Raw genomic sequence first — 22,941 nt, 5'->3', positions numbered from 1 at the left:
TTCTTCCTGAGCGGTATGACGGCTGCGTGGTCCCATGGTGTTTATACATGCAAACTATTGTTTGTACAGATGAACGTGGTACCTTCAGGCATTTGGAAATTGGATGAAACAGACTTGTGGAGGTCTATAATTTCTTTTCTGAGGTCTTGGCTGATTTCTTTTGATTTTCCCATTATGTCAAGCAAAGAGGCACTGAGTTTGAAGGTAGGCCTTGAAATACATCCACAGGTACACCTCCAATTGACTCAAATGATGTCAATTAGCCTATCAGAAGCTTCTAAAGCCATGACAACATTTTCTGGAATTGTCCAAGCTGTTTAAAGGCACAGTCAACTTAGTGTATGTAAACTTCTGACCCACTGGAATTGTGATACAGTGAATTATAAGTGAAATAATCTGTCTGTAAATAATTATTGGAAAAATGACTTGTGTCATGCACAAAGTAGATGTCCTAACCGACTTGCCAAAACTATAGTTTGTTAACAAGAAATTTGTGGAGTGGTTGAAAAAATAGTTTTAATGACTCCAACCTAAGTGTATGTAAACTTCAGACTTCAACTGTAGTTGGCTAAGGTGTATGTAAACTTCTGACTTCAACTGTATATACTGTATTCTACTGTATTTTAGTCAATGCCATTCCGACATTGCTTATCCTGATATTTAATGTTAGATTTGTGTGTATTGTTGTGAATTGTTAGATACTACTGCACTGTTGGAGCTACACCCACAATAACATCTGCTAAATATGTGCATGTGACCACTCACACACACTACATTGACACTCCCACAGACATTCACACACACACGCATACTGACACAACACAAACACACATACAGTACATATGCACACTCACATACTCATAATATGCTGCTCTACTCTGTTCTCTATTTTACTCTTATTAACTAACCTGATGCCTAGTGAGTTTGCCCTGCCTTCATGTACATATCTACCTCAAATACCTTGTACCCATGTACATTGATCTGGTACTGGTACTCCCTGTATATAGCGCCATTCTTGTGTATTTTATTTTATTCCTTGTGTTACTATTTTATTTAAATTGTTTAACTCTGCATCGTTGGGAAGGTCTCATAAGCAAGCTTTTCAAGTTAAAGTCTACACCAGATGTATTTGGCGCATATGACTAATAAAATGTGATTTGATTGATTTGATTTTGTATATAAACATACAGAATACATGAATGTCTTGTCTTTGGCTGTACCAGAACCTTAAGGCAGGCACATATTTATCCCAAAGCCAGTACTGGAGGTTTTATCTTGAACAGTGGTTCCCAAAATGTGGGCCGTTAGGGGTCAGCAGAGACTTTGAATGGCTTTAAACTTACTCTTGAAAGTTGTAATTGCACAAGGTGCAATTTCAAAATTGGGAAGTGCATCATCAGTTCCTCTTGTCATGCTAGTCATTGCATACCTCACAGAGCTATTTATAACTTGTCAGAAGTCATGTCAGCTAACGTTTTTTTTATTTCATTTTTTTAGACCATATATAGTTGTACTTTTTTTGTCACTCAAATATCACATGAATACACATTAGACATGGCAAAATGTATAGAATTGCAAGAAAATTACATTTAAAACAGTAACATTTTCTTTGCACCCCATGACAAAGTGTATAGAATTGCAGGAAATAAGATTGAAACATGGAAAATTCTCTCCACTAACAAGAGGGGTGTGAACCGTTTGTGTCATGAACAGTGCTTGTGCCCATAGAAATAGACGTGGCGTGTGCGTGCAGGGGGGGCGCGGGATGTTCACCAATATTGGAAGGGGGGCCCCGAGTGAAAACTTTTGGGAACCCATGATCTAGAACACTCTCTGTCATAAAGCATTAGTATCACTTCAATGGTAATCCTGAGAAGAAGTATAAAAGTGGATAATTAACAAGAGCTTAAAATTCAGCGTATGGATTACCCTTAGTCTGTGTTTAAGAAGTGACAATGTACTGACCTTGATTTCAAAGTGAATTTCAAACTGTTGTGACAGTTTTATGCATCTTCATACTTGACTATGAGCTGCAGATACAAAAAAAACGTCCTCCGCTTAACTACTTAGGGTCTTTGTCTTGTACCTATCAAGCAGAAACATCACAGAGAAGACCTCTGCTTCACTGAGAGAGATATTTAAGAGCCCTCAGCCAATGGATGTGCGAGGGGCCGAGCGCCCAGCCTTGTGATGCCCCCTTCCCAGTCATTACCACCCAGTACTCCCAGCCGCCTCAATCATTTTGCTCTCCTCCTCTTGTTTCCTGGTGATGAACGAGCGGCCGAGGCTCTAATCTATCTGCAGGGCAGCTCCATTTATCCACGATTCTGAAAAATAGATGGTATATGAAGTGTAATTTGGTGCCATTGCCCGGCCCTGTCCCTTTGGATGTCAGCGTAGGTTTGATCAAATCCCCTTTATAGGAAATCAATACTTTCTCCATCAGGCCTCTCCATTCAACAATCCACCCTTCTTCATAAACATCTGACCCATGTGGGGAAAAGGAATAAGGAGGCGGAGAAGAGAAATGAGTGGAATCAGCCACTCCTATTCATGCTGGCTTTCTCCCTCTTACCCTCTTCCCTCAGTCATAACCACACCCGTCCTCATCCCCCTCTCATTGTTCCCACGCTACTGGAGTGGAGTAAGCAGGCTCAGAGAAGATCAATAGCGGAAATGCTAATGCTCCCCAGAGAATAGGTCTCTCAGGGGTGGCGGGCCTGTAAACCATACACTCTTAGAAAAAAGGGTTATTCGCCTGTCCCCATAGGTGAACCCTTTTTGGTTCCATGTAGAACCCTCTGTGGAAAGGGTTCTACATGGAACCAAAAAGGGTTCCATGTTGAACCAAAAAGGGTTCTGCAAAGGGTTATCCTATGGGGACAGCCGAAGAACCCTTTTAGGTTCTAGATAGCACCTTTTTTTCTAAGAGTGTACTAATGACCAAGGAAGAAGCCTTTGAGAAATATTGCAACCAAACAGCAAATCCCAGCCAAGTGGATAGATCAGACGCAGAGGAAGCCGAATAGCACGTTAGGTAGTGTTGGCGTTCAATACAGTCAAAGGATTCTGTGAACCTCTGGTCAACTGGCCAGTTCATTCTCCTATGTTCTTTGGGCAGCGGACCTGAGTGGAATAATTTGAAAGGCCGGGAGGGGGAATGACATTTTTAATTTATCCTCCCTTGCTGATAAAGAGCCGGCTAGTTCTGGCCACTCTTCCGCCAGGGCTATTTTAATGTTTGCAAGTGTCACCTGCTGTCAATTTCAATTTGAGGAGAGAAGCTCCCTGGAGGCTAATTTGCTACTGCAGTGGCTACGCGCTAGCGATTGGCAGCTACTGAGGACACTGCATGCTTTGTAAGCACCCATGCCTGATTGCCTCCCCCTCACTCTCTCTCTCCCCCCACATAATCTCTTCCTTCATTCCTTCATTCCCTTATGGTGAAATGTTCCACTTTGCCGATTGCTTTGAAACTCCAGCCACCTACTGTATAGCCTGCCAATAAATAGTGCCTGGTTACGCCAACCCCCAAAGGAGAACAAAACAAGCCTATTGATCATCCCTTGTTATCCTGAAAGTGGTGTGAAACAGGATTTCACGTTTCACTGAGGCCCTCATTTAAAACCCTTGTTGGTGATTGCTTGAATTGATAAGTATTGACCCATTTCACAAGGTAACCTCTTAACACACCTACAGTGAGCTCCAAAAGTATTGGGACAGTGACACATGTTTTGGCTCTGTTCTCCAGCACTTTGGAATAATGATGAGTGAGAAAGTTACAGAAGCACAAATATATCATACCCCCAAGACATGCTAACCTCTCACCATTACAATTACAGGGGCGGTTAGCATATGATATTTATGCCTCTAACTTTCTCACTCATCATTATTCATGATTAATTCGGAATTATCCGTAATCACGGTAGCATCCACATTAATGTAGAAGTGTTTAGAAATATATTATATTCTTATTTAGAATAAATAAATTGACACAATACATTATTTACTATTCATTTCTATTGGGCACAAAATTATCTGAAACACAACCAAAACAAACAGCAAATGCCTCCAACAAATTTGTAGAATCACAAACTTGATGTAGTCATTGCGTGCTGTTAATATGGGATCAAATACTTCACTTTTTACTACTTTAATACACATACTGTAGAAGTGAATTTGTCCTGTCTTGCTGGCTATTCCTGTGTGGAGTGGGTTTAACCACAGGTAGAGACCCTGGCCTATGTAGAGTGCATGCCTGCAGTGCCCCAGCAGATGTTGAGTGGGTTACTGGGGTTTTTGTGGTTTGCACTAGCAGGCCTCCTCTAGCACACACGTCTGTGTCTGGCCGCTACTCCTACTGCCCACCTCACACCACCACACACACCACCCCTACTGCTTGACACACACACCACCCCTACTGCCTGACACACACACCACCCCTACTGCCTGACACACACACCACCCCTACTGCCTGACACACACACCATCCCTACTGCCTGACACACACACCACCCCTACTGCCTGACACACACACCATCCCTACTGCCTGACACACACACCACCCCTACTGCCTGACACACACACCACCCCTTCTGCCTGACACACACACCATCCCTACTGCTTGACACACACACCACCCCTACTGCCTGACACACACACCACCCCTTCTGCCTGTGCGAGTAAAGGCCACACACCATTAAAGCTGGATAAACACAGATAAGCAGAAGAGAGAGAAACAGGAAAAATGGCTGCAGGGACAAACTTGCTGCGAATATCAGAGATTGTGACGGAAATTAATTCTGCCAGCGAGTGAGGGCAGGCGAGGAAAGTGAGGGAAATCAGTGGCAGCGGTTTTTCGGCGGTGGCAGGGGGAGGAAATGCAGTGAGGCAGCATGGCCCCTGGGCTAGCTGAAGGGCCCCTCGTACTGGCACTCAATTATGCATCAGTCTGGTGATCCATTGAGAATGGTCGCAGCTATGCTAAGGGTTTATCAAGTTCCCCAGCTGCAGCCCCCGGCCACGGCACTGTGTCTGCGGAAAGGTCCCTCTTCCCAGGCAACATTAGAAATGTATTGGTGGTTGGGAAAACGTTCATCTAATTAATGTTTTTGGAGCACAGTGTGAACTTGCTCAAAAAGTTCGCCCTGTGCTGGTGTGAGTGTTGTGTGATGGAACAGTTGGCATTTGGAATGGAATGCCTGTCAGTTTATGTGTGGATAATGGCAGACATAGTTTGAACAGAATGTGTAGGAAAATAAAGATGAAACGAGAATAGAAAAGGAATCTTTAGACCTCCTACTGGGATTTACTTGTGCGTTTTGAAAAGAACAGCAAACACTACTAGATTAATCCCCATGTCAGCGACATTGCAAACATTGCGACATTGTTTTCTAGTCAAAACATAATATGCAGTGCACCAACTGTCCTTGGACAAGTGTCTTTCAAAAGACTCATGTTGTATTGCTCAACAGTGAGTAATGTTGTTTACCTCCCTTGGTATGACCTTTTACACAGTCAACATATAGACTGCTGTTCAATAGACACATGAAAACATATTAAAAGTACAGTGGTGCTGGGCTTGGCCATAGTGTAAATGGCTGCAGAAATTCCAAGAGGCATTAGCAATATATTTCCTGCTGGCCTGACAACGGTGGCAATGGGTGTCAGCAGTTCCTATTGGCAGAAGAGAGACCCAATAACTCAAAGGAAAGAAAACAATCAATACACCCCCACCTCTGTTGTTCTGCTGGCGGTTTCACGACAGAATATGATGGACTGTGACCTTCATGCCTGTGCCGCTGCTGCTGGAGCTTGCTAATTATTGTGCAAATGATAGGGGAGAGGCCGGTAATAAGCAAGACATCACTTCTGACAGGGAATTAGGGTCTACCAGCCCCACCTCCTTAGCTCTATTGAGGGAAAATAGAGTTGCTATTACACATTTATTAAGCCCTTCGCTGTTATCTTCGGGAAGCACATGTACCTTCTGGGGCGACAGTTATATTTGTTTTCCTCAGGTTCCAAGACACCATTTGGGATATATGGCGCTTTGCACTAACCTGCTTTAGTGTCATCAGAGGATACGACGAATGATTTATACATACATTAGATGACTGACAGGGAGGGCTGTTTGAAGCCACCTCGCCTCCATCTTGGTACTGCCCCACCATTGTAATTTTTTTTGTAAGCTATAGAAATGCATTTATTAATGTCTACATTTGTTTTTTTCCATGTTTATTCTATTACAGATACCTTAATGCATACTTTTAAATTATATTATGTGAGCTAAAAATACAAATAAAACAGTAGTAAAATTAAAGTAGAATTTTTTGAAAGTACTAAAAAAATTACTAAATACAATTTTGTCCTTTTAATTGAAATACTGTAGAATTCCATTCATTCCTATGGAGGACTGCTCCTTCTGGTGGCTTCAAAGCCTCTCATTGGCAAATACATAGCATCCGCAATCCAGGGTTAATATACATCATTGGGTACGACTTTGAAGGGAATATGTGCCTCATATCTTGTTCCCACATTGCTTTTAACAGCAAATATTGTGCATATACAGTGCCTTCGGAAAGTATTCAGACCCCTTGACTTTTCCCACATTTTTGTTACGTTACAGCCTTATTCTAAAATGGATTAAATAAAATAAAAATCCTCAGCAATCTACACACAATACCCCATAATGACAAAGCAAAAACAGGTTCAAATTTTTTTTTTGTTGCAAATTTATAATTAAATAAATATATATACCTTATTTATATAAGTATTCAGACCCTTTGCTATGAGACTCGAAATTGAGCACAGGTGCATCCAGTTTCTATTGATCATCCTTGAGATGATCAATAGAGCTCAGGACCTCAGACTGGGGCGATGCTTCACCTTCCAACAGGACAACGACCCTAAGCACACAGCCAAGATAACGCAGGAGTGGCTTCAGGACAAGTCTCTGAATGTCCTTGAGTGGCCCAGCCAGAGTCTGGACTTGAACCCGATCTAACATCTCTGGAGAGACCTGAAAATAGCTGTGCAGCAACGCTCCCCATCCAACCTGACAGAGCTTGAGATTATCTGCAGAGAAGAATGGGAGAAACTCCCCAAATACAGGAGTGCCAAGCTTGTAGCGTCATACCCAAGACACAAGGCTGTAATTACTACCAAAGGTGCTTCAACAAAGTACTGAGTAAAGGGTCTGAAAACGTATATAAATTAGCAACCATTTCTAAAAAACGGTATTGTGTGTAGATTGATGAGGGAAAAAAATTAAATAATCAATTTTAGAATAAGGCTGTAACCTAACAGACATTGCTTCCCAGAGGTCTTCAGCCGGGGAGCAGCTTCACTCTGTTCTGTTCAATAGAATCAACTTTAGTCCTCTCAACACTTGTCTTTAAAGTCATTTTTTGTACAGTGCTTTTTACACACTCAATTTACATACTGTATAATTCTGAATCTCTCAAAATGCAACGCCTAAAGTTAGAGTGCGAATTACACCATGACATTCGGGGGGGTCTCCTTATAAAAAGATGCCTAATAGTAATTTTTTTATGTACCTATTAATAAAGACGGCATTTAAACAGTAAAAATGAATGACCTTTTAATGTGGCATGAACACATTAGAACACCTTTCATGATTGTTTCATCTGATTGTCGAACAAATCACTTAAAAAAGTAGGCTACCTGTGCATGTTCGTACACTCCAAAATAATTCCAGCATCAAAACTGCATGTATACTCATGCCATTTGATGAATGGAAATAGACATCTGTTACAAAAGTTTGCCTAATGACATTCAGCGGTTGCCGTTGATTAGGCCGACATTAATTGATGCGTCTTCCTGACTAATTTACATTTTTTGCAGCCTGAAAAGTCAGAACACCTGAAATGGGGCTGAAACTGTCCCGGGAAAAATGGGATGGTTACCCTAATACACATGGTCAACTTACTAGACTACAATGTGTATTACCATGAACTTCAAATAGGCCTATCAGTAGCCAGTGATGTAATGGTTTTAAAAAATAGGTGGGGTAAATAATAGGTGCGGTAAATAAACCTACCATTAAAATTTTAGACTGATCATTTCTTTGTTAGTGGGCAAACATACAAAATCAGCAGGGGATCAAATACTTTTTTCCCCTCACTGTATACAAGTTGAATCAAAATATGTTTACACCCTGGTTCATGAGTTGTCCATAATTCATGAGTTAATGCTTGGAGTCTTCACAGATCTTGTGACATAAAACAATACCTTTCTTTCATTACATTAATGACATTTATGACAGTGTTATTTGTCATTATTAAGCAATTAGCAATTTAATTACAACATTGAACTTAAACCCTGTAGGAATCATGGATCTTGGAGATCTCGGAAAATGCAGTGTAACTATGCCTACGTAACGTTTAAATATGTTTCGCCGTGAAAACACTTCTTATGGGTACACAAATCCAAAATAATGTAGGCCTATGCCATTGCAAAATCGAATGCTTCTAACTGAGCATTAACCTCTTAATTTATCATTAACCATTACCATTTATCATTAATTTACCATTAACGTTTCTAACTGAAAAAGTCACCAAATAGGCCTACAGTGCATTCGGGAAAGTATTCAGACCTTGAGTTTTGCCATTGTTACGTTACAGCCTTATTCTAAAATAGATTGAATTGGTTTTTTCCCCTCATCAATCTACACACAAAAACAGGTTTATAGAAATGTTTGCAAATGTATAAAAAATCCTAAACATAAATATTACATTTACATAAGTATTGAGACCCTTAATTCAGTACTTTGTTGAAGCCCCTTTGGCAGCGATTACAGCCTTGAGTCTTCTTGGGTATGATGCTCCAATCTTGGAACATCTGTATTTGGGGAGTTTCTCCCATTGATCTCTGCAGATCCTTTCAAGCTCTGTCAGGTTGGATGGGGAGCGTCGCTGCACAGCTATTTTCAGGTCTCTCCAGAGATGTTCGATCAGGTTCAAGTCTGGGCTATTGCTGGGCCACTCAAGGACATTCAGAGACTTGTCCCGAATCCACTGCTGCATTGTCTTGGCTGTGTGCTTAGGGTCGTTGTCCTGTTGGAAGGTGAACCTTCACCCTGGTCTGAGGTCCTGAGTGCTCTGGAGCAGGTTTTTATCAAGGATCACTCTGTACTTTGCTCCATTCATCTTTCCCTGCTGCTGAAAAACATCCCCACAGCATGATGCTGCCACCACCATGCTTCACCGTAGGGATGTTGCCAGGTTTCCTCCAGGTATGACGCTTGGCATTCAGGCAAAATAGTCAAATCTTGGTTTCATCAAACCAGAGAATCTTGTTTCTCATAGTCTGAGAGGGCTTTAGGTGCCTTTTGGCAAACTCGAAGCGGGCTGCCATGTGCCTTTTACTGAGGAGAGGCTTCCGTCTGGCCACTCTACCATAAATGCCTGATTGGTGGAGTGCTGCAGAGATGGTTGTCCTTCTGGAAGGTTCTCCCATCTCCACAGAGGAACTCTGGAGCTCTGTCAGAGAGACCGTCTTGTTCTTGGTCAACTCCCTGACCAAGGATCTTCTCCCCCAAGGAGCTCAGCTGAGGCCGAAATTTAGCACTACTTAGTGGACAGCGCCACCACATAGAAATAAATGGTTTAAACCATGACGAAGAGGTGGGGGTGTTTGTTTCATTCGGAAGCTTTAATTTTCATATTTACCACTACATTTTAAACAAATAGGAGAATGGTTAAATTAGCATTATTTAGAGACCCCCCAAAGTTTGACGTTTGTTGCATTTAGGGAAGCTAACGTCTCATTCAGGGAGCTGAGTCCCACCTGGCTCCCCCGTAATTCGCACCTTAGCTAAAGTAACAGTAAAGCTGAGAGTACTGGGTGACTCTTGGAAACTTATTTTTCAAATAACTGTGTCTGCAAACCCACTGTGCACAGACTTCAATTTAACGTCTATTCCACGTTCGTTCAACATAATTTCATTGAAATTATGTGGAAACAATGTTGATTCAGCCAGAGTGTGCCCAATGGGAGGTGACAGAATTCTACAAAGTGATGGCAACCTTGATGTTATTTGGTTTTCTTTTGTCCATCATTATCGATTGTTGAAAGAAATTCTGCATATCTTGACTGGTATTAAAAACTTTTTTTAAATTTTCGCCTAAAATGACATACCCAAATCTAACTGCCTGTAGCTCAGGACCTGAAGAAAGGATATGCATATTATTGATACCATTTGAAAGGAAACACTTTGAAGTTTGTGGAAATGTGAAATTAATGTAGGAGAATATAACACATTAGATCTGGTAAAAGATAATACAAAAAAAAAACATGCATTTTCTATTTATATTTTTGTTCCACTAGATGGCAGCAGTGTGTGTGCAAAGTTTAAAATTAATCCAGTGAAGCATTGCAATACTGGACTATTTTGTATCAAGTCTGCCCAAATGTGCCGAATTGGTCATAGAAACATTTTCAAGTACATAACTATAGAGAACATACAAAAATGATATGGTAATACAAAATGTAAGTTTACACACTCAGAGGTGAATGTATCAAACCAGTCGCCGTGATACGTTTTCTGTTGTTGTGCACTCTCCTCAAACAATATAATGGTATTTTTTCACTGTAATAGCTACTGTAAATTGGACAGTGCAGTTAGATCAACAAGAATGTAAGCTTTGTGCCCATATAAGACATATCTATGTCCTGGAAAGTTTGCTGTTACTTACAACAGTCATGCTAATCACATTAGCGCACGTTAGCTCAGCCATCCCGTATACGGGACACCGATCCCGTAGAGGTTAAACCAATGCAGTTTTGTCATTGCAGCAATCTACTGCAGCAACACATCCACCAGGGGACTTACAGTATAATGAATTGACTTCCAAAATAAAACAAAAAAAGTAGAAGAGCAACTAATCATCCCAAGAAAAGGAACTTACAATTTTTGTTTATCATGCTTTTTCCCCCTCATCGCAGATATTTTGAGGTTCGTAACCAAGATGTCTCTGAAGGTTCAGACCAGCAACGTCACAAACAAGAACGACCCAAAGTCCATCAACTCACGCGTGTTCATCGGTAACCTCAACACAGCGGTGGTGAAGAAGTCGGATGTGGAGACCATCTTCTCCAAATATGGCCGAGTGCTGGGCTGCTCTGTGCACAAGGGCTACGCCTTTGTCCAGTACGCCAGCGAGAGGCATGCCAGTGGGGCTGTTATTGGGGAAAATGGACGAGTGCTGGCGGGACAGACTTTGGGTGAGTCCTGTTTGGGTTCTTCTGTCATTCATCTGAATAGTGAATACTACCCAGCTAGCACATAACGTTCTAAGAACCATATGTTTCTTAGAGTTTGGTGAGAGCGTGGTTGACCTATGGTTATGTTCGCATACAACCTTACCACAACTTTCTGGGAATGGTGCAGGATAGTTGCTTGGCTTTGGAACATTCTCAGCCAGTGCTTAATTTGTAAATCGGGAGGTGCCAGAACAAAAAGTGAGCGCAAGAGGGGGGTGACCTGGGGAGCTCTGAGGTACCGGAATACATGTAAAAAAAAAAAATCCACTTTATAATAAAGCATTGCATGCTTATCATCGCATTTGCGTAGTGGCATAGAGCAGTAGAGTAGAGGCACTTACAGAAGTTGCACACATGGGGAATCCTTTTTGTGGCCTTGGGTCCGGGAAAAATGTGGCCTTTTTATAAAAGCATTTCAATGCAATTCTACGTCATTTTACAAGACTGGAGACATTGGCATAATATTTTTTAATGCCGTGTTCAAAACAACTGGGAATTCGGAAATGGGAAATCTCCAACTTCCAACTTCAGTGCGTTCAAGACAACTGGCAACTGAAAAAAACTAGCTCCAACTGGGAAAATTAGTTTTGAATGGTCAGTCAACTTGGAATTCCAAGTCGGGAACTCAGGCCTCTTTCTAGAGCTCCAACTTTCCGACCTGAAGATTACTGACGTCATGATTCGACCTCGTTTTTTTCTGAGTTCCCAGTTGTCTTGAAAGCACCTTAATACCGCACAAATGATCGAAATGACTGTGATGCTACTTTGACACTGACAAAATCTAAGAATCTGAGATCAATAAAAACGACCTTGTCTTGAATCCATCAATAGCCTAGGTGTGTGGAGACATGTAGGCTACAATATGAGGAGGAAATTATAGTCATAAAAATGCTTTCCAGTTTCACTAACTCACCCAATGATGCACAGCTCACTTGCTGGTGATGGCCGATGCGCTCGTTCTAAAAGCCTCTCTCTTTCTTGTTTTACTTTGTAAAACAATATCTGGAAATTGCTGAAATATTTTGGTAGCCTACAGCAGACCGATTGGAGTCTTTTCAGCAGGAGCCATTTGCTTTCCAACCTGTGTTTTCCCGCGATTGTATTTGAAATATTGCGAAAGGCCTGTTTTGTCTGCATGCTGTTTGTTCACTGACATATTTTACCTGTGTTCCCAACTGTAGGCCATGCCTTGTTATTGGGCTACACTCCACAGCTAGCCTATTTTTTAAAATAAGCTATTGATCCTCTGTGGCTAAATTATAGGCTTTGTCATTGTGTAGTAGCCTATTCTGAATGATTTCATTTATTTCTGAACAGTAGCTCTAACTTTGGAAAATGTATTTCAATTCATCATGGGTGCTGCAGTTCCTTCAGAACCCTTCACTATGATTCTATAAGAAAATAAATGATGAAGTGCAACACTGGAACGATGAGAGTTGTGGGCTCATGTCAATCAGAGAGAGCGGGAGAGAGATCATAGAAAGTGAATCTCATTTTAGTTCTGTGAGAGATACAGGCGTGCGTCTCACACAGCCATGGCCACGTGTTGGTCTCAAACATAGGTTACAATGTTGCGCAAACCATAAACCCGGGCCGTCCCTACCCGAATCAACTCTTAGAATATCAGGTCCGAGCTGAAAATCGACATTTTCACATTTCTTTTTTTTGTGGGGGCAGTAGAATTAGCGAAGAGGCAACTCAAATTAACTTTGATCGCTTTTATTCGAATTTTTACATTGCAAGAAGTAAAAATAATTTTTCACGCCACGAGAGGTACCGGATTCAGCCAAATATGTTCCGGAATGAAACAGTCCAAAACAGGTGCCGGATCCAGCTCAAATTAAGCACTGTTCTCAGCACATGGTAACTCTTAATAGAGAGCTTGCCAAAAAATATATATTTTCTTGATATTTCATTACTTTAAAAGAACGTTTCCAAAAGGTTAAAACATGGTTAAATGTAATTTCCATTTTAGTATGTACCCCATGTATAATCCAGCAGCCATGGGTATGGGTCGTCCCTCTTTATTTTGGTCTTGCATCATGAATAAGAGCACCTCCTCCCAGCTGCCCACTGCACTGAGGCTAGGAAACACTATCACCACCGATAAATCTACAATAATCGAGAATTTCAACAAGCATTTTGCTACGGCTGGCCATGCTTTCCACCTGGCTACCACTACCCCGGCCACCAGCTCTGCACCCTCCGCTGCAACTTGCCCAAAATTGCAAAAATCTCTGAAGCTGGAGACTCTTATCTCCCTCACTAACTTTAAGCATCAGTTGTCAGAGCACCTTACCGATCACTGCACCTGTACACAGCCCATCTGAAATTAGCCCACCCAACTACCTCATCCCCATATTGTTATTTATTTTGCGCATTTGCACCCCAGTATCTCTATTTGCACATCATCTCTTGCACATCTATCATTCCAGTATTAATACTAATTGTAATTATTTTGCACTATGGCCTATTTATTGCCTTACCTCCATAACTTGCTACATTTGTACACACTGTATATATATTTTTTTCTGTTGTATTTTTGACTTTATGTTTTGTTTTACCCCATATGTAACTCTGTGTTGTTGTTTTTATCGCACTGCTTTGCTTTATCTTGACCAGGTCGCAGTTGTAAATGAGAACTTGTTCTCAACTGGCTTACCTGGTTAAATAAAGGTGAAATAAAACATTAAAAATAAATAAATGTGCCTCTGGGAATGAGAGAGCAGAGTGAACTGCCTCTGCTAAGAGCAGTGTGTATCTAAACCACTCTTACAGCACTCCCTGTAGTCCTTATCAGGCCTTTGAAGAGTGGTGCTTGTTATCAGAGTATTGATCTCAATGGAACTCAGAGATTAACCTCCTGACTGTGTGGTGAGCCACAGAGGAATACCAGCGCAGACTGCACTGGGAATCATTTAACACCCTGCTACTGGTAGTCTGGTACAGCTTCATCCCCCATTACACAGAGCCCCAGCTGGACTCTGTCAGTTTCAGGGAACTACATTTAAGTGGAGGAAAAGCCAGCAAAAGTCACATTGGGCAATATTATGACTTGTCATGCATTTATATACTTTTTTTGTCTCCCAGTGAATTATTTACGAAAAGATATGTGTGTGCTTGACTCTGAATTGGGCCTAAAGAGATTGTTATCAAATACATATCAAATTACATATCACTATTCTTAGCTACACATCATCTCTCATGGTGCACTACTTTTGATCAGAGCCCAATGGTCATAATCCTATATAGGGAATAGGATGCCATTTGGGAGGCAGTCATACTGTAGCTAGCCACTGCAGTAAATTGCATGACTAGTCCACTTATGCAGGCTACACAGCTTTACACATATCACCTCTGTATCGCATATTACTCAGGATAGCGCTTATTAACTAGCAGTTGGAAACCTTCAGTTTTCATTTCAACTTTGTCCTTCAAAATTAGAGCAATTAATCAGCTGTGGCGTGGGCTGCCGTAACCACCGGTAAGGTACCCCGGCAACAGGGCCTTTGCTGCCCTTCATGCAGATAGATGAGGGGCAGGCCGGGGCCAGGTGTGGACGCTGCAGGTCTCCATACCCAGCAAGCACATAACGTTCTGAGAACCATATGTTTCCTAGGACTTGGTGAGAGCGTGGTTGTCCTATGGTTAGTTTGAATACAACCTTCCCACAACTTTCTGGGAATGGTGCAGGATAGTTGCTTGGCTTTGGAACATTCTCAGCTCATTTAAGGAACTTGACAAAAAAACTGTATTTTCTTTCATTACTTTAACAGAACGTTTCCTAAAAGTTCAAACATGATTACATTTAAATGTTGGTAATGTTCTAGGAACATTCTCCAACTAGTTGGACATTGGGAATGTTCTCAAATAGTTCAGAGAATGTTTGAAACAACATTCTTCAATTGGAATTTCAGTACATCAGCATTTCCTACAGGTTTCCCCATTGGTTCTATTTAAAGTTATGTTCTCAAATTGTTCAGAGAACTTTAAGAAAACCTTCCATAAAAACCACAAGAAAACTTTAGTAACGTTCAGAGAATGTAATAAGAATGTTATTTAAAAACATACATTCGTTCTCAGAAGTTAACAAAACGTTCCATAAAAAACAAAAATGTACGTTCCCACAACTTCCAAGGCACCAAATGTGCTAGCTGTGTAGGCTCACAGGGGGAATCAGAGAGGGCTTAAAGTGCTCACTGACTTGTGCCAACTCTGCTTTCAAAGACCCTGGTCCCAGCAGACCCAAATACTCGGACACACCAACACAGACACACACACATAAACAAAGACTTTCAAAGATACACACACACCCTGACGCACACACACACACGCACACACAAACACACACACACACACACACACACACACACACACACACACACACTTCCTGACACTCATCTATATATAAATACACCTACTCATACACACACACACACACACACCCACACCTACTCACAAACACACGCACGCACAATCTGCAACATATAGACTTTAGGCTCACACCTACTCTCTCTCGCAAACACACACTCACACTCAAACACACACACACACAGGTCGTTCACGTCACAGTCAAGTTACCAGGCCCCAGCGTACACAGCCTCACAACCTCATCCTTAACCCCCACACGGTGGGCGTGCCCAGAGAGCACAATCAGGACTGTGTCCACAGGAGCCAGAGAGAGTGATAGCTAGGGTTCACACCACTGATGCTAGCTTTAGCTACATTCCTGTGGAGGGAGAGAGGCAGAGAGAGGCGTAGCATGGCTAAACACCTCCCTCTGGTGGAGATGGTAGGGCTGCACAAGCATCAAGGTTGTCAGGCGTTCATGTTGCCCTCCCCCAATCCTAATCTTAATCATTAGTAGGGAAAATGCTAAATTGACCCAAGATCAGCATCTAGCCTTTTGCCGTGTGCGGTCATTGTTGAGTCCCTGCATACCATCGCGAATATGTGATTGGTACAATAGCAACACAGCTTCTACATATGATGCAACAAATGCGTCTAAATAGCATTGTTGTCTGAAAAGCATCAACTAAACAATATTTTGTACTGATGGAAAGGTCTTCACAACTTTATTCCTCAATTTCTCCTTTTATTGTAAAAGATAAATGCGAACTTCATCATCCAAGCGTTACACGGAACACACTCACAGCCAAGCTCATTCCATAAACCAGTCTAAATTACAGGTTGCGCTGACAGAAAACAAAACATAAGGTAGTGACCTAACAGCTAGACTTGTTTACAATTCACCACATCTCTGGTGGGCACATTTAGAGACATGTAATATTGTTTAGAAAAGAGATACGTGTCAGCTAAGCTAACAGCGGCTAAATTCTTTATGATCGCAGCCAGGTTTGTTTATGTTTGACACTTGAAAACTCCCTAATCCCAGAATGCCATTCACTATAAAACGCAAATAAACAAAGCTGGCTGCACCCATCGGCTCATATTACAAATCTTCGATATACTTGTTACAGTGTATACAAGAACTGGAGCACATGACTTGATAAGCTGTTTACCGTTTTTGACAAATCACAAAGCAAATAGGTTACCACCTCACAGATTATCACCTCACATACAGGGAAAGGAAAGGGGGATACCTAGTCAGTTGTACGACTGAATGCATTCAACTGAAATGTGTCTTCCGCATTTAACCCAACCCCTCTAAATCAGAGAGGTGCGGAGGGCTGCCTTTATCGACATCCACGTCATCAGCACCCGGGGAACAGTGGGTTAACTGCCTTGCTCAGAGGCAGAACGACACATTTTTACCTTGTCAGCTCGGGGATTCGATCCAGCAACCTTTCACAATCATATTGTCTAGTCTAGCCGTAGTGCGAAAGCTAACCAGGATTGCCAGATTTGGGTGAAACCATTTTAGGGGGGTTTGTGGGGATTGTAACTATGATTGGGGATTTATCAATAAATGGGGGGCAAGCACAGGAGAAGTTTATAAGATGAATAACCATAGTTACAATCTAAGTCAGTCCTGACAGAAAACTTAACTGTTGACAGACACTGAGTATAGAGATAATGATGAGGAAATACAATAAATATTTTGTAATTCTGATGAAGAATCTGTGTATGAGAGTGAGTCGGATCAGTCAGATAGTGACAAAGAATATCTGCCCCCCAACCTTCTGGACTGTGAGCGTGAGATGTCTGAGGACAATGGTGCCCACCCCAACCTTGCAGGCAATGAGCATCCCTCACCTTCCCAAGATGCTAGTGCTGCTGCCAATCTTGTAGGCTGTGAGGGAGAAGAGGTTGAAGTTGAGGAGGATGGTCCCTGCTGCTGGAGATCCTGTCACATCACACCATCAGAGATAGACTTCAATGACACCCTTTCTGGCGTACAAAGGACCCTGCCTACCCCTTCAGAGGCAGAGTGTTTTAAACTGTTCCTTGATGAGGAATTGGTGGAGAGTGTGGTGCAAGAAACCAATATGTATGTCCAATATTATATTAGAGAAAAACCCAAAGCGCACTTCAAATGTATAAAAATTCAGAATGCCATTAGCCTACTATATATGCATATTTGTTTGCAGCTATGCACATGAACTGAAAGCGAAGACTGCCCCTGGCGTAAAAGGGAAGCTCTCAAAATGGGTGAACACTACCATCAATCAGTGAAATGTATACCTTCCTGGTCACAGTGCTGCTGATGGGGCTAGTGAAGAAAGGCTCTGTGAGGGACTACTGGATCACTGACCCCATGCTGAAGACTCCCTTATTTTCCAACACTTTTCTCCCAGCACCACTTCCTTGTCTTGATGAGAGTGCTCCACTTTGTGAACAACTCCACTGCCAACCTCACCGACCCCCTTCACAAAATTAGGAATGTCCTGGGCAGCTTGACCAGGGCATATGGAAGAGAGTTTGTGCCTCAAAAACATGCATTAATGAGTCTCTCATGGCTTGGAAAGGAAGGATTGCATTCCGCCAATACATTCCATCAAAGCACAACAGATTTGAAGTGAAGTTCTTTGTTTTATGTGACCGTCTGACAGGATATGTACAGGACCTGATCATCTACACTGGCACCATCACATATATAAGGCATGTTGAGGGTCTTGGCATATCTGGATCAGTGGTGATCACCATGCTGCAGCCTTACCTCGGAAAGGGGCACACTGTATTTGTGGACAACTGGTACAGTAGGCCTACCCTTTTCCAGTAACTCTTTTAGGGAAAACACAGGGGCCTGTGGCACAGTGAGATCCAACAGGAAGGGGACGCCAATATTCAAAAAGAAAATGAGGAAGGGGGAGGTGGAGTTCCAAATCAACAAGGAGATAATGGCAGTGAAATGGCACGACAAACCAGATGTCCATGTTCTGTCCACATTTCCAGGATATTGGACACAGGAAAACTGGACTGTCACCGGAGAGAGGAAAATGAAGCCAGACTGTGTCTTGGAGTACAACAAGAAGATGGGAGCAGTTGACAAGTGGACATGCGGAACAGTTTTGTTGAGTGTGCCAGAAAGTCCCTCAAATGGTGCAAGAAGCAATTTTTCCACCTGATAGACATAGCTCTCCTCAACAGCCATATTGTCCACCGGCAGATCACAGGACAGGTGATCTTGTACCAGTAGTACAGGATAAACCTGATGCGGCAGCTCCTTGAGGACCACCACACTCCTCGTCGTCCAGCCACTGGGGGCCGGCCTGCCTTTGTCATCCTCTACACCTAACTAGACGTCACTTCCCAAGCGATGTCACTTAGACCACCCTGCAAGGGAAAAGTACAAGGAAACATTGCAAGGTCTGTCTATCATCTACCCGGCGACCAAAACAAAGGATGATGACCAAGTACATGTGTGTGCCTTGTAACACAGCCTTGTGTGCAGTCCCTTGCTTTGGCGAGTACCACACCCTCAAGCAGTAGAAAGTAGGCCTGACATGAATAGCTGATTGACCTATGACCTGTAAAATGTATTGAAATGTATATGACTTGAGGTGTTTGGTGGGTGAGGAGGGATTGGGGAAATGTAAAAATATATATATATATACCCTACCATCTCAATTAGGTTGAGGTTGGGTGATTGTGGAGGCAAGGTCATCTGATGCAGCACTCCATCACTCTCCTTCTTGGTCAAATAGCCCTTACACAGCCTGGAGGTGTGTTGGGTCATTGTCCTGCTGAAAAACCAATGATAGTCCCACTAAGCGCAAACCAGATGGGATGGCGTATTGCTGCAGAATGCTGTTGTAGCCATGCTGGTTAAGTGTGCCTTGAATTCTAAGTAAATCACAGACAGTGTCAACAGCAAAGCACCCCCACACCATCACACCTCTTCATCCATGCTTCATGGTGGGAACCACACATGCGGAGATCATCGGTTCAATTACTCTGCGTCTCACAAAGACACGGCGGTTGGAACCAAAAATCTCTAATTCCGACTCATCAGACCAAAACGACAGATTTCCACTGGTCTAATGTCCATTGCTCGTGTTTCTTGACACAAGCAAGTCTATTCTTCTTCTTTAGGAGTGGTTTCTTTGCAGCAATTCGACCATGAAGGCCTGATTCACGCAGTCTCCTCTGAACAGTTGATGTGGAGATTTGTCTGTTACTTGAACTCTGTGAAGCATTTATTTGGGCTGCAATCTGAGGTGCAGTTAACTCTAACTTATCCTCTGCAGCAGAGGAACTCTGGGTCTTCCATTCCTGTGGCGGTCCACATGAGAGCCTGTTTCATCATAGCGCTTGATGGTTTTTGCGACTGCACTTGAAGAAACGTTCAAAGTGTTTGAAATTTTCCACATTACTTCATGTCTTAAAGTAATGATGGACTGTCATTTCTCTTTGCTTATTTGAGCTGTTCTTGCCATAATATGGACTTGGTCTTTTATCTTCTGTATACCACCCCTACCTTGTCACAACACAACTGATTGGCTCAAATGCATTAAGAAGGAAGAAGAAATTCCACAAATTAACTTTTAAGAAGGCACACCTGTTAATTGAAATGCATTCCAGGTGACTACCTCATAAGCTGGTTGAGAGAATGCCAAGAGTGTGCAAAGCTGTAATCAAGAAAAAGGGTGGCTACTTTGAAGAATCTCAAATATAAAATATATTTTGATTTGTTTAACACTTTGTTGGTTACTAGGTCATTCCATATGTGTTATTTCATAGTTTTGATGTCTTCACTATTATTCTACAATGTAGAAAATAGTACAAATAAAGAAATACCCTTGAATGAGTAGGTGTGTCCAAACTTTTGACTGGTACTGTGTATATATAGAAATGTAACATGTAACATGTAACATTTCAATCAAACTTTTCAAAATCATATTTTCCCTAGCCAACATCCTTTAGCCTAACCTGTTTCATCAGCTGGTTACTGCTGTAGACTAAAGAGCACGATTTGAGTTGCTACATTGCATAGATTTTTCCTAGGAATATACAGCTCTGGAAAAAATGAAGAGACCACTGCAAAAATATATGTTTCTCTGGTTTTACTATTTATAGGTATGTGTTTGGGTGAAATTAACATTTTTGTTTTATTCTATAAACTACTGACAACATTTCTCCCAAATTCCAAATACAAATATTGTCATTTAGAGCATTTATTTGCAGAAAATGACAACTGGTCAAAATAAAAAAAAAGATGCAGTGTTGTCAGACCTCGAATAATGCAAAGAAAATAAGTTCATGTTCATTTTTAAACAACACAATACTAATGTTAACTTAGGAAGAGTTCAGAAATCAATATTTGGTGGAATAACCCTGATTTCCAATCACAGCTTTCATGCGTCTTGGCATGCTCTCCACCAGTCTTTCACATTGATGTTGGGTGACTTTATGCCACTCCTGGCGCAAAAATTCAAGCAGCTCGGCTTTGTTTGATGGCTTGTGACCATCCATCTTCCTCTTGATCACATTCCAGAAGTTTTCAATGGGGTTCAGGTCTGGAGATTGGGCTAGCCATGACAGGGTTTTGATCTGGTGGTCCTCCATCCACACCTTGATTGACCTGGCTGTGTGGCATGGCGCATTGTCCTGCTGGAAAAACCAATCCTCAGAGTTGGGGAACAACGTCAGAGCAAAAGGAAGCAAGTTTTCTTCCAGGACAACCTTATACGTGGCTTGATTCATGCGTCCTTCACAAGACAAATCTGCCCGATTCCAGCCTTGCTGAAGCACCCCCATATCATCACCGATCCTCCACCAAATTTCACAGTGGGTGCGAGACACTGTGGCTTGTAGGCCTCTCCAGGTCTCTGTCTAACCATTAGACGACCAGGTGTTGGGCAAAGCTGAAAATTGGACTCATCAGAGAAGATGACCTTACTCCAGTCCTCTACGGTCCAATCCTTATGGTCTTTTGCAAACCTCAGCCTGGCTTTTCTTTGCTTCTCATTGATGAAGGGCTTTTTTCTAGCTTTGCACGACTTCAGCCCTGCCCCTAGGAGCCTGTTTCGAAACGTCCTCGCCGTGCACTTCACTCCAGCTGCCGTTTGCCATTCTTTTTGTAGGTCACTTGATGTCATCCTATGGTTGTTGAGTGACATTCGAATGAGTTGGCGGTCATCCCGGTGAGTATAGAGTCGTTTTCGCCCTCTGCCGGTCTGTAGCTTTGTTGTCCCCAATGTCTGCTGCTTGACCTTGTTCTTTGAAATTTTAAGGATGAAAGCTACCTGACGCTCACTGTATCCCTCTGCCAGTAAAGCCAGAATTGAACCCTTCTTTTCCTCACTCAGAACTTTCCTTTTAAACTCTTTTGGCATGGTCAATAGTTATTTTTTGATTAATATTACTTTTGAGGTACTATTAGCACTGTTTTTGCCATCCAGCTGGTCCTATTGCAAGAGGATAGTGATGACCACAGCAGTGGTTTTTATACTTTTCCTCGTTAAATAAGATTTGGTTCAGATGATCACCTAATCAGTACCTAATTCAGTAGAATGAGGTGTGCCTGTGTTGGAATTCAACAGACACTGGAATGGAATGGCTGTCATACATGTAGAGATGCTGATTTAAGAAAAATGTGCAGTGGTCTCTTAATTTTTTCCAGAGCTGTATAGTTAGTAATACTTGAAGTTATACAAATGTAACCACGTTTTGGAAGGAGATCGGTAACTTGTCCACATAACATTCAGCCCGTAGATGTCGCCAAAGCATAAACCTAGATAATCCTGTCTGGCTCCATAGTTTATGATAACCCATTATATCTACAACTTCGCCTCACTCATGCCATGGTCTGTGCATACAATATATCTAATTACACGCACACACCATTCAATATGATCATATCTACAACCTCGCCTCACTCACGCCACGGTCTCTGCATACAATTGATCTGATTAGATGCACACACCATTCAATCTGATCACCCGCACAAACTACCTCACTTTGTTGCTTACATGACTTGATCCACCCTGTTCTCACCCTCCTCTCACTCTCCTCCGCCCGACCAGGCTAAAACCTCTCCAAGCCATAATACTCATCGCATTTGATGATTGCGAAATATCTTCCTCGCTTGGTGACGAGGCAGGCATCTCAAGTGGTGATAATACATTGACATGAAATGTAGCCACTGCTGTAGCCTACGCTTTCCAGGGGAGAGTAAATGAAATGACTTTCAAAAATGAACAAAATGTATTTAGATGCCAGCGTTTCCCTTAGCCATGGTCGGCATATGGA

General features: G+C 42.1%; 1 protein-coding gene across 2 annotated transcripts in view; it reads left to right on the top strand.

The window, feature by feature from the left end:
- Positions 1-22,941, top strand: part of raly (RALY heterogeneous nuclear ribonucleoprotein) — a 163,752-nt gene that overhangs the window by 80,856 nt on the left and 59,955 nt on the right. For both annotated transcript variants that reach the window (XM_084173560.1, XM_084173559.1), the window contains one exon: positions 10,969-11,247. In XM_084173560.1, coding sequence (XP_084029686.1) covers positions 10,992-11,247 — 256 coding nt within the window. In that variant the 5' untranslated portion in view covers positions 10,969-10,991. The remainder of the gene's footprint in view (positions 1-10,968; positions 11,248-22,941) is intronic.

The sequence above is a fragment of the Coregonus lavaretus genome, assembly GCF_964263955.1.
Source record: "Coregonus lavaretus genome assembly, chromosome: 12".
NCBI lineage: Eukaryota > Metazoa > Chordata > Actinopteri > Salmoniformes > Salmonidae > Coregonus > Coregonus lavaretus.
The sequence above is the reverse complement of the archived record's forward strand: the minus strand, read 5'-3'. Positions and strand labels throughout refer to the sequence as shown.